General features: G+C 36.6%; 2 protein-coding genes across 2 annotated transcripts; both read left to right on the top strand.

Moving 5' to 3' along the window:
• Window positions 1-3,087: 3,087 nt before the first annotated feature.
• Window positions 3,088-10,041, top strand: LOC105054956 (uncharacterized). The gene is made up of 8 exons (XM_010936627.4): window positions 3,088-3,335; window positions 3,458-3,479; window positions 7,035-7,091; window positions 7,185-7,266; window positions 8,641-8,736; window positions 9,201-9,325; window positions 9,415-9,433; window positions 9,529-10,041. Exons 1-8 carry the CDS (start codon window positions 3,230-3,232, stop codon window positions 9,778-9,780), a joined length of 759 nt encoding a protein of 252 aa, XP_010934929.1. The 5' UTR covers window positions 3,088-3,229; the 3' UTR covers window positions 9,781-10,041.
• Window positions 10,042-11,282: 1,241 nt separating this feature from the next.
• LOC105054997 (expansin-A7-like) lies at window positions 11,283-12,989 on the top strand. The gene is given in 4 exon segments (XM_010936683.4): window positions 11,283-11,560; window positions 11,997-12,312; window positions 12,617-12,719; window positions 12,721-12,989. Coding segments are annotated over 4 exon segments (786 nt in total). The 5' UTR covers window positions 11,283-11,403; the 3' UTR covers window positions 12,931-12,989.
• The last annotated feature ends 3,538 nt before the right edge of the window (window positions 12,990-16,527 follow it).

Here is a 16,527-nt window from a genome sequence, read left to right as displayed (position 1 = left end):
TGTAGACTGTCAGAGTCGCCGTAAAAGTGTCATATCGCCGTGGGGCTGTCAAATCACTAGGGTTGACAATGCCCTAGGCGGGACAACGCCCCTAGATGGCAGTGCCGCATGTTGCTGTCAGGACTGACAAGCTCTGGCGGCTGTACGGCGATCGGAGGAGTCGACCGACCCTAGGTCGGTGGCCATCTGAATGGCGTCGGGTGGAGATTCGGGTCCCTCTGTTGGTCAGCGAGTCTTACGTGAGTCGACCATCAGACTTCCAGGTTCAGTCGGTCGGGAAAAGTATGCCCGACCGACACATCCTCAGTCGGTTATGGGCCGTTAATCGGCCGGTGATGGCGTCCGTCGGTCGGTCACTCTGGCTGTCGGTCGGTCGGTCCCTCCGGCGGTCGGTCGGTCGGTCGGTCCCTCCGGCCGTCGGTCGGTCGGTCGGTGGGTATTCCCCAACAGAACTCTTCTCCCTCGTCGATCTCTTCACCTCCCCACCCTCTTCTTCCTCCCTTTCTAAACTCTTCTTCTTCATCGAGCTCTTCGCCTGACATCCCCAAATGTTGCTTTTTACTTTACAGCAATGTAGTTATCAAATATACTTTTTATTTTTTTTATTTTTACCCAATAGTAAAAATAAAAAAAAATAAAAAATATTTTTTAAAAATCAAAAAAATATAACCAAACGTATCCTTAATGAACAAGCATATTTGATTGTTGTTTGATCGCACTTCCTCATATGACAAGATTTTATTAAGATAATGTACCAATATACCTCCAAATCATGAGGTTAGATCTATGTAACATTTTTACTGTCTTGTCGAGATGCTGTAGTTGCATTGCTCAAGTAGACGGCACTGCATAATTGGAGAGTTGTTAGCGTTATTGATGATTGCAGGTCAATTTCATGGAGGTGCCTAACATTTGAAGTATCTTATATCCTTTATATGGCAAATCAAGATGTTGATTGCTTATGCAAGGGCCTGTGCAAGCATATATTTAGTCCCACATTAGTTATTCACTGCTTAAAATAAGTATAGCAAATTGATATTGTTAAAATTCTTAGTTAAATGCACCTAATCTAAATCTAGGATCTAAAAGACTTTTGATTAGTTGTTCTATGGAGGAATTGATTAAGTTTTATTCATTAATACTAAGTGCTTGTGGTTTATTGAATAAAAGCATAAGATTATTTGCTTTTCTTATCACTACCTAAGTTGGAATAATATACCAAAAGGCTAGGTTTTGCATGTCCTCTGGGATGAAACCTTAGGGATATGTCGCCATCCATCGCATGCCAGGTTCGGCCCATTGGGTCGAGCATGAAGTTTTGTTGGTTCTGGAGCAAAGATAAGCCTGACTTGATAATAACATAATGGGTTTCTAACTTTCTTGCATGCATCCAATGATCCAATGGGTTTGCCACCGAAAGAGACATTTTATATGGACCCAATAGCAAAATTTTTGAAAGTAACACAAATGATAGGTTAATCTAGAGAATGATGACTTGTTTGTTTAATTTGTTGAATGGTGATAGACTGGAGTAATATGAGAAGTATGTCAACTTTCTTATGAACATCTAGATGCAACTCAATGCATATTCTATACAGTTTATGATGTTATGGCTTTCATGTACTCTTTTAAACATCTTGAGGCAGAAGTATATGCGTCGCTCGTGCTTCCCTTTTTAATTAAAAGTACATTTGATTAGTCATTAAAAAAATATTTTTTTATTTTTTAATTTTTAAAAAATAAAAATAAAAATATAATGTTTAGTAACATCAAAATAATTTCTTTATATGTAAAATAAAAATTTTTTATTTTTTAAAATTTATTTTTCTATTTTTTTTATTTTTTCACATCTAAAATATCAAATCAAAAAGTAAAGAACCCGAACTCTTCTCTCTTGTCGAGCTCTTCATCTCTCCACCTCTTTCTCCCTCCTTTTCCAACCCTTCTCCCTCGTCAAACTCTTTATCTACCATCCCCAAATATTACTTTTTGCTTTATAGCAACATAGTTACCAAACATACTTTTTATTTTTTATTTTTACTCAATAATAAAAATAAAAAAATAAAAAATATTTTTTAAAAATTAAAAATTAAAAATCAAAAACTGTAACCAAATGCATCCTAATTGTTTTTGCTAATTGCTTTGTTTTCTGATAATGGTTTTTAGGACCGAGCGCATGTAGCGTGAATGGCTCTTGAACAGAGCACATAATCTCAGCTTGTGTTTCTCACATCCGTAATCATGCCATCCAAGTTCTAAATTTCTAAACTAATCAATATTGTGGAAACTTGAATCCAAGACAGTTTCTCAAGGAGGAACATGTTATATTAACTAACTCGAATCGCTGCATACTCTTATAATTTCCTGTTCTCTCTCTGTTTTTCTTTTTTTTTTTTTTTTTTTTTGAACAAAGAATAAAGAAACTTCACTATAATCACATGAGAACAGGTCCCTAAGAATTTATTGTAATTAAAGAGGCAAGATCAGTGGGATGACTATCGATCCAAACTGCTTCATGGTGCTTCATACTTGTATAGTTTTTCAATAAATCGCAACTTGATTACTTCTCGCATAATATGGTGGCACGAGAAACTAGGCACCCCAGCGAAAGAGTCTTTATATTTCAAAGTGTCCTTTGTTGCAATACTAAAGTCCATGGGCTAAGCCAAGCATTCCTAGAGAAGCCCAAAGTCACATAGACCGGGCTCAATTCTGGGCGTTGAATAGGCCTAGAGAAGCCCATTCAGTTGCACGTGAAACTCACGTGCCTAAAACTGTGTACTTTTTCCAGTCGCGTTGACGCTGAGACTGTTAAATAATTTAAACTCCTCGTCTCGTCTCATTGGCCCTTCAGCAGCCTCCAAAAGAATTTTAGAACGAAGTATTACGAGGCCCAAGAAATTTCACCAGGAAGTTTGCCTTAACCTGTACACCACCGCACCAACCCCATCATAGGGCGTGTTAATGCCGGCAGCGCACACGCTTTGGTAATATCGTTGGGCCTCGTATAATTATCCTTAAAGAACACGTCAGTTGACCAAGTCTTCGGCGTCTCCAAAGTTTGGAACTTTGAAACCCCTCCTCCGCTGCTCTCCTTCGGAGTTCTGACCATTTCTCTCCAATCCTTCATCTCTCTCTTATCTCTTCACCTCCACCTCTCCTCCTCTTTGTTTCCATTTCCAATTCTCCTAAGAATCCCTTCTCTCTCTGTCCTCTCGGCCGGTGGAAGATGTCGTTGGCGTCGCAGGAGAATATGGAGAAGATGCAGCTGCGGCAGAACTACCGCAATCTTTGGCACACCGACCTCATCAGCACCATGCAGGCCGACTTCCCTTGTAACGATTTATAATCACAATAATATGAGAATATCTTCTTTTATTTATCTGTTTATTTCTAACTTCAATATCTATCTCTGTTTTTCTGATTAAAAATTCTCTGTTTTTGCTTCTGTCTGCAGACTGCTGCTTGGCGCTGTGGTGGTGAGTTCTCTGATCCTTAATTTTTTTTTCCTTTTTTTCTTTTCTCTGTCTTTTGTGTTTTGATGGTGTTCTTCATACATCATTTTTTTTAATTTTTGGTGGTTTTGGTTTGAGTGGTGGAATGGTGGAGTTTGATATTATGGGTCTGAGATGTGCTTACTCAAGTTTTATTTGAAGATCACTTGAATTTTATCGTGCTTTGTTTTTGGTGATAGCAAAGATAATATGTTTCATTGATGGTGATGAATTGGTAAAGGGAGGGATGATGTTATGTCTATGAGTCCATCGATTGTTTCTAAGTGATGAACGGATTCGATCTCTGGAGGTAACTGAGTGAACAGAATGGCAGATTGGATTCATAGGGAACCAGTGGGGAGGAAAAGGAGAATTTTAGTTTGCAAAACTGATCAATTTTATCACTTAAACGAAATATTTATCGGGATCAAAACACTTCTAAACTGTATTTTTGACTTCAAAGTACTTGTTAACCTGATAAAACGGTTTTGCTTATTGATTTTGTATTTGTGAACTAAGGCACCTAAGTTAACTCCATTAAATAATAAATTTGCAAGCAAGAAAATCATAAGCGGGGACTATACAGAGGATAAACCCTAAATGTTTTGTTGTGGAGGCTATTGTCTTTAATCGATTGGAACTTTATCGAGTGATGAAGATTTGGGAATGACCTGAAGACAAGCACATCAAGAATAAAGAATGGAGAAAAGATAAATTTTATCAACTTTTCTTATTTGCTTGACTTAATTAGGGTTAGAACCGATAAAACATTTTATTTGAAGAGCAAGGAATTGATTTGACAACTTGAAGATTATGAACTATTAAAATCAATATGCTCCAAGTGTTCAACTGCTTACTAATGTTTAAGACTATAGATTTAGAGAAACGACCTAGGGATGATGAGTTTCCTTTTTTTCGGAATTATTCAATAGTTGGCTCTTCGAGTCATTCGTATGACACTAGACAATGTTCTAAAAGGTCAAGTTTGGGAAAATTAGTTGCAGAGCAGACTATGTCAAGAAAAAAAAAAACATTTGCAAATTTATGGTTGTTAGTTAAATTATCAGTGCATCTGAAATAATAGGAAGAAACTGCTGATCTAGCTGTTGAAAGATTCTGTATTCTTGTTTCCAACATTCACATGTTATTTATCAAGATTCCAAAAGAAAACTCTAGAATGACTGGTTAGGAAGTTATAAACTGGTATAATGATAAAGCAATTACGAATAATTTGCCCCAAGAGCCAAGAACATCTTCTAATGTTGAGAAGGGACAGGACCAATAAACAATAATGAGAGGATAGGGATGGATTTTACCATCTAAAGATTAGAGACAGTCAGCAACGATTCACTTGGGTGTTTGTTCTATCTACAATCTCCTTTCCCTTACTAGCTATTGATATTGCTATTGCTATTACAAAAGCTGCATTGACGATCCTACCCAGTGAGCCTGTTCTAGTTTTCATATCACCATCATATCCTTCAAATGAATTAGCAGATCTACATTAGTCATATCTTTCCCAAATAGGTTTTTTTTTTTTGGTTATAACAAGTATTAACCAAGGTGAAGATTCTGGACTGTCGATTCAAGAGATAAATCTTCTGTTTTGCTTTGCACATTCTTCAATAATCTATCAGTTATAATGAGTATGGCACTGTATACATCAGCAATGGTGAGCACTTACAAATCTTATGTACTATGTCCACTAAAATCTTCCTCCTCCTGTTGGCTTAGCTCTTATTAAAGCTGTGCATCTCGTTTGACTGTATTCTATTTCTAAGTTGATGCATGATAACAATTACATTGGCAAATTATTCCTACTCTGATGTTCTCCTGTCAAATAGCTTTTACCTTGAGCTGCATTGCTCCAATTTTCTCTGTCTATAATGACTCCTTTGGGCAATAATTCAAGCCTACATCGTGGACTTCAATTCACAATATCATATACAGCATCAACATTTAGATCATCTTCTACTAAGGTCCTTGCTTCTCAATAATCTCACTTCATAGTTGATTATTAAAATTTTGTTGGTAAGAATTGCATTTCTAAGTTAGCTATCATTTTTTCTTTGTCAAGTACATAAATATGTTTCTAATGGGTGCTGCTTATCATGGAGCAGGTCCAATGCTCATTCCTTTTTTGTTATTCAACAAATTATTTAGTGAACATCATGCTTGTAGATGTGCTGCATAGCAACCCTGCATTTGCATAATGCATATCTTGCACATCCCATGGGCATAATTTGCCACTGTATTTACATCAGTAGTCAAAGTTTGATCTGGATCTAACTTCATTGGAATGTGGGGACGTGCCTATCCTTCCATCAGTGGTTTTCAGTCATATATTATCTTTCTGGTTTATTTCGGTAGATTAATATGGCACAACCATATGCCTTCTAAATCAAGCATATAACACCATGACTGAAAAGATGTAGTCAACAACATAAAAAGCTTTCAAAATTATGGAGCACTTGAAATTTTGAATACACATAACTACGACCAAAAATTCAAGTATTTGGTCTATGCTGACCATGCTGAGCTGATGCCTGCAATGGGACACTACTCTGCTGCATCACCCTTTAAGGATTTGGTTTGTGCTGGGCCGCTGGCTGCTGTTGAGCAGTGCTGCTCTGCCACAGGTCCATGTGGCACAGTTCTGAGCATGTGCCATCCAGGCCAGTGGCTGGCATACATGCAGTGTGCCAACACTAGCACTTGAATCCTTTAACGTTTACTTTGATATTTGTCACATTGCCCTGGGAACATCCTTTTGTTGCATTCTGCATAAAAATCATGCTGCAGACCACAAGAACCAGCATATACTGAGATTGGCTTTTTACTGCTCATTTAGGCATATTTACTGAAACAGTGTTGGCTGGAGACATTTGGGAGAGCAGTTTAGTGTTTACCTCATCATTTTAACTTCCCTCCAGTTCCATATGGAAAGTCTCCTCATGCAGTGTTGTTTGTAAATCCTCATCAATTGACAAGTACCTAAGTATTGCCAGATCTGTGTCTGGTACTATTCTAGCTTTCTTGGACCTTTATGCTCATTACGTACTGTATAGCTCAATGCAGGCTATATCTTCTGAAAATAGAATACTTCCTAGAAGAACATAGTTAGTTTTGATTCTTCATTACTGCTGTTATGTAATCAAATTTGATGACTCACACTATTACTTTTTATACTGATTCTAATTTAATATAAGCACTGCTATATGGAAAAAAATTTATTTGTATTACCTTCGATCCTCAGTTGACTAGTCCTAATGACTTGTTTAAGATTCTAGTCTATAGGTCCAACTAAATTTTTTTTTTCAATTGCTCACCCAACATCACATGATTGCATGTTACTAATATCTAGATAGGGGACATCATCCAGCTATCAACAGCCTTCTGTTCCCTTGACAGTCCATATTTAGCATTTTCTCTTAGGGCATGTTCTAATGAGTTCTGTCTTAGTTTTTCATTCTTTTCCCAGTTCTACATACACATATTTTGATAGGCAGTGGTTTCATTGAAGCATTTCTTTCCTTGTAGTGCTCCATGTGTGTCATACATGCTCCGCAAAAGGGCTCTTTATAATGACATGTCAAGGTAAATCTCTTTCACTCCTTATCTAAAATTCGGTTTATGGAACATCATGGTGTTTTCAGATTTTGATGTTCTCATTTGTTCCTTTTCTTGTAGGTACGTCTGCTGTGCTGGTTATCTACCATGTAGTGGCAGATGTGGAGAAAGTCGATGCCCAGAGTTTTGTCTTGGTGCTGAGGTACAAAGTTTGTCTTGAATTTCTAATTTCACTTCATTTTCATTGAAAGTTCTTGTTGTCCCATTATATTGGCTGGAAGTTTATTGTTTGATATTATTATTACCATAGTATGAGTTTTAGGATTGTAGAATTACAGTTGTAAGCAAAGAGCATTAATTTACAGTAAGCACATCTAATTCAACGAAACTAATCTAAAATACCTAGACCAGTGTAGCAGAGTATCAGGTTTAGTATGAATAGCCTGGATACTATGGATGATCTGTACTTTAAGCTTCCGGACTCTGAAACCTAATGTTCAGTCATTTCTAAGAAAATTAATCTGTGCATGACGACCATTGTTTCACCTACAGAAGCTACTCGTTATGCTCTTTCAATATGTTGCAACTAAATTATATGGCACTACAAACTCGTGTGAACTGGTGTCACATTCCTTTCTCTTAAACAAATTTTTTTCTTATACGGTATGTTCTCAACTCACTCCAGGATCCCTTTCCTCTAAGTGCAGCTGCATGCACATATTTCCATGGGATATCATGACTAACCTTTGTAGTTCGCATGATTCTCTACATAACCAAGTTGTGGCACATGGAGGAGTCCTAGTGAATGTTTGCCTACTTCTCATTAAACTCAATTCTAGCGGCACCATGGTTCTTCAGAACACCCTGCCTAACCTGCTTAAACCTTCCAACACCTTCGTCCAGTGTTGGCTGGCAGTGCCACCAATTGGTTAAAGGTTTCATTAGCTTTGTACAAGCAGAAATCAATTTGTTGCTGTATCACTTTAACACTTAAGCACATATACTGAGCTTGATCGTTCTATCATGTGAGAATCGCATTAGTAGTTGCTCGACTTCTGCAGTATATTCCTTCATTTTGTTCTAAGTGAATGTTTTTCTCATTCAGTGTTATTCGAACACTTCAAATCTTGGTTCTTTCCTTATCTAGACACTTGGAAACTTGGATGCTTTAGGACACTCCTTGACAATTCAAAACAGTAAACCATGATATGATCATGATTATATATCAACTTTTGTTATCTATTCCTAGAAACTTTTGAGTGTTATTGTACCATTTGGCAAAGGTTTTGTGATTTCTGTGAAATTGAAAGCAATTGATCCAACAACCTATTCATTATATCCATCTATTTGTACATATTTAAGACTCTATATAGTACATGTGTGTCCGCATGTCCAATATTCTGAAAGATCCTGTACCCAACACTCTTGGATGCTTGACAGTTGTGTCATGTGTCCGAGTAACATTGTGCTCATTGAGAAGATGGAAATGTATCTATATTTTGTTTACTTTGCATTGAATAATTTTGGCTGGAAGTTTTTGGCTAATAGTACTTTCTGAACTACTTCACCTTTTCAGGTTTTTCTCTGCTTTGGTAATTCAGTTGCCTCAACACGCTTCTTGCTGCAAGATGAATTCAATATCCAGACAACCCAATGCGACAACTGCATTATTGTATATCTCTCTCTCACACCCGCATCAAATTTACCATGTCTGAAGCTAGTCTCGGCTGTTTTAATAAATGAGAAAGGAATATGCTATTTTAGATTTTGCCTGTCAAATTTTGTGTCCAGAATAACCTTAGTTTCTCTCTCTGTGAATATCAGCAAAACAATTATGATTAAGAAATTAGATATATGATCCATGTGGGCCTGTGTGTACTTCTGTCCTTCTCAAATCAAATGGACTCTATTTAAAGAGATCCACTCATCTTTCATTCACATCCCTAACCCACTGGACTCTTTATAAAATTTAAAAACAAACAAGAATATCGACACTCTTTTTCTAATCCATATGTTTCATCTTTCTTATCCTCTAACCCTTAATCTTTTTTAATTTATTCTTTTAACGTGTATTGTATGTGCCCAGTTGCTAGTAATAGAAATGTATCATCACTATTCCATGCCCAATAACTGCAGGCATTCATGTTCTTCCTCCAACAAATTGCGTGTATATTTTCCATCATTGCAATGATTGTTGGAAGTAATGAGATTCAAGAAGCAGCGCAGATACTGTCCTGCTTTGCTGACATGGTTTACTGCTCGTAAGACTTTCCTCCTTTGTCGAACTTTCCACCTTTTAGTCTTCTTCTTCATCTTCATAATAACAACATTCTTTCCATCAACTTTGCAGGGTCTGTGCATGCATGCAGGTAAGCAAAAACATACTCTACATTCTACACATTTGAACTCCTTCAAACTTCTGCCTCAATAACACTTCATTGATATCATTGTCGGATAAATTCAGACACAGCATAAGATTGAAATGGACAAGAGGGATGGAAAGTTTGGGCCAGGACCGATGATGGCTGCACCTCCATTTCAGCAGATGTCACGAATAGAACAGCCTATTCCACCATCTGTTGGATATGCACCCCAACAAGCATATGGGCAACCGTATGGATATCCACCTCCCTCTCAAGGCTATGGCTACCCACCTGCTTACTCCTCGGCTCCCTACCCGCCAGCTGGTTATCCTCCTGCTGGCTATTCCAAGTAGACATGAATGCTTTTACCCAAAGTGTAAAATCACTATGATAATTTTCTCTCAAAGAACTTGTTTGCTGAAGTATATGAGTGTACATCCACAGAAGTCATTTTTTGATCGTCCAGGATTTCAGAAATGCCAGGGAGCTGGTTTGTTAAAGTCTGAACAATAGACAATGTGTGCATGTTGGTGATTGGGTGACTTTTTCATCTGTATTATTTGTCTTGTAATGTCTCTTGCTTGCAATGGTATTTGTCTTCCCCACTTTCCATACTCTTTTTTTCCCATGTACCATTTGCAGCATTAGATTAAAATGGCTTGTACTAGTGTTTCTATTGAAGCATCAGGTTGGGTCCAAATTTGGGCAATAAAAATATTATGAGACCTATCAGATTTTAAGTTAGGTTCAAGTATTTTAAATCCCATGCCCTATCCAAGGTTGATGTGGATGGACATCGAGTATCAAGCTATATAATTTGAACAATTAATCAAATTAGAGCCATCCAATGCTTTAAGAAGCATATCAGCGAAATACTGAACTACAAATTCCAAGAATTAAATCACAAGAAACAAATACTTGATAGTTTTTCTGATAACAATGATTGATTAGAACTTGAAAAATACTCTTAACTTCGAATCAAGTATAAACATCCAGATATGTTCTAACATGTGATTGTTTTTACTCTTTCTATCCCATTAAGTTATAAAACAAGTTTTCATGTACCAAAAGTTTCAAAATGAAGCATCTGCATGTAAAATGAAGGATATATATAAATTAAGTATGTCGGGTTGGATTGGAGGGCTAAAAACCTCAAATCTAGACCCTATCCAAATTTTCAGAGGTCAAACTTTGGACCTATACCTAATCCATTTTGGTCAGGGTTGGATTCGATTGGAACCGGGTTGGGTAGGGATCGAGTACCTGCAGGTAAATCATTATTTAAAAGTCTAGATATAAAATAAGAACATAGTGATAAAGGAAAAAAAAAAAAACAAAAATGTAGTCACAATAGCTTCTCCTATTAAAATGGTTGAGATGAGATGCAGGACCTCAGTAGGAGGAATTTGCGCCCCAACCAAGATATCCATCATCCTATATGCCAGTACATGAGGGATGACTAAAAAGATGATATCCTACCTAACAATCAACAACATGGAACTATCCATGATAGAGATCAACAACTCCATAAAATCTAGCATCTTCAAACCTCAAGCTCATTATTGTATTTCTCCTCTCAGCAAGAAAAGGATAAAAACAACGACAACGTATATCTTAGTTTGTTGCACGTTCATTTTGAAGTTGAAACTTGCTGGCACGTTGCCACAGCCGACCAATTTTGATACCTTTTGCTTCCCATGAATCCGAATTCAGAAGTCAAAATCCAAAGCCTCTGAAGTACCCCATATCTCAATTCCAGATGAGTAGAAACTTTGTTCTCCACTCTTAAAAGTAATTTGAGTGTTAAACTCGTGTGATTGCACAACTAATTCGTGCCACCAACTCAAAGCAAACTCACATGTCAACGCTTATAAGTAAAAGTTCCTTAGCCACTATATATACCATGGGAAGAAGTAAAGGGACCGAAGTGTTCCCAAATAGTTGGCGGCAGTTTGGTCAGGAAACAAAGGAGCAACATGGCCTTTTTCTCACTGTCATGCAAACTTAGACTCTTGGGCGTGGCAACGGTGATGGCGATGACAGCAGCTAGGGTTGGTGCCCGGTTTCAACCAAGCTCATGGTCACTGGCCTATGCAACCTTCTATGGCGATGAGAGTGCATCTGAAACTATGGGTTTGTGTCTCCACTACATCAACCTTCTTGCTTAAGTCTCGAAGTCCATTTGTATGACTTCATGCTACTGTTCTTGTCCTTCTTTTATAGGAAAAGAGAGGCTAGCAATCTTCAATCTAATTCTGTATTATTTTTCCATCGTTCCATTTTGCACCATGGTTATTTGTTTGCTATTAACTCTAGCAACAAATGAACATACCATGCAAGGCACAAATTCCATCCTCCCAACATTGCCGGTCTGCTATATTTTTTGAAATAATGCATGATGCACTAGGCCTTTTCTATGAGCAGAGTATCCTCTAGTATATAGGTTGGTAGATAAGAGAATAACAAATATGTGGCTCGATAAGTTATTGATCTAGTTGAAGGGGATGCACTCATCCTTGTAACCGGTATGACCATTATTAATCAATGTTATCGTGCTTTTCTCCCACAGGTGGAGCTTGTGGCTATGGAAATCTATTCAACACTGGCTATGGGACTGATACTGCAGCACTGAGCACCACAATGTTCAATGACGGATACGGCTGTGGAACCTGCTACCAGATACGTTGCTATGGATCTCCACATTGCTACCGAGGTTCCCCTCTCACCACCGTGACTGCCACAAACCTCTGCCCACCCAACTGGTCCCAGGACTCGAACAACGGCGGGTGGTGCAAACCCCCAAGGGTGCATTTCGACATGTCGAAGCCTGCCTTCATGCAGATTGCAGATTGGAAGGCCGGTATCGTGCCGATCATGTACCGCAGGTAACATAATTCAAGGACTCCTCATTGCAAAACTCATTCTTGCAAACCTTCACATTTCCTCACATATTTCTTCATTTTTCCTAAAAAGCAGCCTAGTGCACCAGACTTCTGCATGCTATTGCTGGGTTAGATACATGCAGTCGTATCCAAAGAGATTGCTCCTGTATTTCAAATTTATGACCTCCAGAGCACAATGGAGTGGGCTTACAATAGTTGTGCGAAGGCTCATCCTTTAGCTTGGTTTAAAATATTTTTAAATAATACGAAAAAATGTTGGTTTTATTGTGTGTTTGCACACGTACAGGGTGCCATGCATCAGGGATGGTGGAATCCGGTTCCAATTCCAAGGTAATGGGTATTGGTTGCTGGTGTATGTGACGAATGTGGGAGGTGGAGGAGACATTGCCAAGCATGTGGGTAAAAGGATGTCAAACAGATTGGATCGGCATGAGCCACAACTGGGGTGCCGCTTACCAAACCTTTACTTCTTTGGGAGGCCAATCTCTTTCCTTTAAGATCACCTCTTGTTCCACACAGGAGATCATCATTGCTTGGAATGTTGCCCCTTCTAATTGGTACATGGGGATGACTTATGAGGCAAATGTAAACTTACATTGATATTTGTGAAGGTTTTGAGGATTTACCTTCATAATTTGAGCTTTCTTTTGTAAGTCTGTCAACTCTTCAACCTTTTCATAAAGAGCCGGTCCCAACTATTTGAGACTGATGAATGTGGCTGTAGAAAGTAGAATGCTTCTCTTTCACTGGACATTATGTATAAAAGAAGAATTCTTTAGCAAAATCTCCTCTCAGATTAGTTGATGTGAAAGAAACCAACCATCTGTGTTTGCCTTTGCCGATTCGGCCAGGATCAACTCCCATCGAACCAGAATGGACATGGTTGTTTGGGTGACAATCCCCTATGTATTATTGGCCTAATTAGCTCTCCAGGCTCAACCAAATTATCATGCAAAGCATGGGTGTCTATTTTTTCTTGTTCCCCAAAAGGTGGATGAGAAAAGAGAGAGAAATCCTCATCTTGAAATTGGGCTAATATGCAGCATATCCCGAAGAATGGCAACTATGCTTCTCACCTCTTGTTCAAAAATGTTACAAACCTCATAAAATGTGTGCGTTCCACCAGAAGAAGAAGAAGGGAAAAAAAAAAAGCAAAAAAAAAAAAAAACATTGTGTTGAATTGACTCATGATTGCTGAAAATTCATGAAAACATTGTCAGGTAGGAGTTTCAATAGTTTATTCACCAAAAATATTGCTTGGTGGGCAGGTTACTCACAACAATTTCCAAACAAAGATTGCTAATTCTTGGAGCTCCATGGATGCCAAAAGATTTTACAGCTAGACTTATGCTGTGTTTGATTGGGGTCATGAGAGGGTAGATGGATGTGATTGAAAGGTTGGATAGCCTCCATTTATCGTTTGGTTCAAAAAATTATAAGGAGGATGGATGAAAAAAGTAGATTGTCCATCCATCCTGGCTCACAATTTTGAATCCTCCCAAATTAAGAGGATGAAGAAAGAAAGGATGGAGCATTGAAGGATGAACTTTAACATTGACAAAATTATCTCTTATTAATTTTTTGATAAAAATATAATACTTCTTTATTTTTTATTAATATTATTTATATATATTTTTATATATAGTATTAATCATATATTATTAAATTTTATTAGTTATTATTTTAATTGTCATATATAATTTTAATATTTATAATTAAAAATTAGATTATCTTCTATTTCTCTATTTCTATTTACTATTTTTGATTAACTATTTGTATAATATTAATCAATTATTTAAACTAAATTATAAATTAGTTAGTTATTTATATAATTAATTTATGAAATCATGTATTAAATTAAATATTTATATAATTTTTAATATAATTATATATTATAAAGATTATAAGTTTATAGATTATTTACTTCTTTAAATAAATAAATATTATAAATTAATAATAATAATATTTTTATCAAAGATAGTTTAGTAAAATATTATACAAATATCATCTATCTTTTCTTTCATTCCTCCTATATCAAATAGAGGAGGAAATCATTTTCACCCATCCTTCCTCCTTCATCTATTATTTTTTTAATTCATCCTTCGTACCAAATGAGGGGTTAGTGTCATAAAGTTGGATGATAGAACAAAGAAGGCAAGAATAGCTAGATTGGCATCTCCATAATCTAATAGTTCAATCACCGAAGCAGCTCAATTCCAAATATCATGATAACACAATAAATGTATTAATTATGTATATAAAAATAGATTAAAATTATGAATATGTATGAAAAATACAACTATTAACTATTATAATAAATTATTGATAGTACTAAATTTCATTTTTCTCTAATATGTTATAAGTGATTAAGTATCAATAAATTATGAATTTGAGGTCGCATTCATGAAATATAACAACGAAGCTTTAATATTTAGCGCTAGACAATTAATGTTTAAATGGTTGGGATCTTATGTAGGCATTCATTTATTAGGTCAGACTAATGAAAGCTATCCGCCTAGGATAAGAGACCCATCCACTGATGACATGGTTGGTAAGTGGAAAGAAGGGTCTATCCCTTACTAAGATCCATCTACTAACGACAAGGGCTGCAAATAGGTTAGGTTAGATCGAGGAGTGCTTGATTTTGTGATTCAATTAATTCATACTTGAGTCATGATTTTAGATTTGGAACCAATCCGTTTACTGATCAGGTTGGGTTCAATCCATAAAAAGGCTTTTAAACCCCACAAATCACTCATATTGAGTAGGTTTAAGTATGACCTACACTTAACCTAAAATATTCGAGTTTAAATTGAGACTAGTCATATCAAATTTGCAATTTGAGTCGAGCATCTAGATATCATTTTGTAGCTAAAATATAAAAATTGACAATGGGATATATAAGTCACTAAATTTTAAATAAAATTAAAAAGAGTCAACTTAAACTTGAATTTTTATTCACAAATTTTAATTTCATCCAATTAGTTGGCATTGTCCAATTTACAAACTATAACTTTTAATATATATATACATACACAAATGCATACTTGAGGGCATTAATGAGAATCCACTGAAACAAATAATGAAATATGAATATTTAAATATAGTGAGTGAAAATAAGTGAAATATATGATAATTAAGATGAAAAAAGTAATTAAGTTAAACAAGAGTTCATTTGATGAATTGAGAAAGATATTTGAAATAAAGAAAAATGAGGTTTATATGATTTGGGTTATTGGATCAAGTTAGATTGGGTTCAAATTGGATTAAGATTTGGTTGAAAATTAAAGAATTGAACATGCTTTGAATTTTAAATTGGATCCAATTTTTGAATTTGATCCAACCAAAGTGTTCAAACAGGAATCTAGTTGGACCTAATTCGAATCAGGCCGATTTGACCCATTTGTAGCACTATTGAGAACAATGGATTATTGTCCACCAACCTATAGGGATGGCAATAGATTGACTATGAATCGAATCGACCAATATCCATACTCATCTTGTAATTAAAAATCCCATATCCATATTCACCTTATATTTGTCTCGGGTTGGATCGAGTCGGGTTAAGTAGAGATACGGATCCAGTCAGGTTGGATACATAAAAGGAGTTGGGTCGAATCAGATCGAATACATGTAAACATGATAAAATAGTTATAATTTTAAAATGAAGATATATATTAAGATTCTGTAGGATCAAATTTTGGGATGAAAAATATAATTATCTGTATCTGATCTAAAACTACTTCAAATATTTTTTTAAAATTCCATATCCATCGTAGGAACCAATATATTGGTTAAAATTGCCATCCCTATCGGCCTTCCATTAGGGTCTAGCAAGAGAGTTAGAGGGGGTGGGGGGGTTAAGAGGGTTCAGTTGCTGCTAGCCTTCTTACCTTTCAACCTATCAACAAGCTGGCTTGCTGCTACTCTCTAGCTTCCCACCAAGCTCCAGTCATTAGGTCACCAAGATGGTCATAGAGAGTAAGGAGGCAGGGAGATTTGCTTCTTGACTTTGCTACCATCTAGTTGGTCTCGACTGCCATCAAGCTTTGCCATCCACCGTGGGAGGTAAGAGAGGAAGGTGGATAGGGTCTTGGTGCCTCTCATCAACCATTCACTGACATCTGGCAAGAAATGGGAACAGTGTGTCAAAGAGAGAGAGAGAGAGAGAGTAGGGGCATAATCAAGCTTAGCTGA

The sequence above is a fragment of the Elaeis guineensis genome, chromosome 12, assembly GCF_000442705.2.
Source record: "Elaeis guineensis isolate ETL-2024a chromosome 12, EG11, whole genome shotgun sequence".
Taxonomy (NCBI): domain Eukaryota; kingdom Viridiplantae; phylum Streptophyta; class Magnoliopsida; order Arecales; family Arecaceae; genus Elaeis; species Elaeis guineensis.
This window is presented reverse-complemented; position numbering and strand designations above follow the sequence as displayed.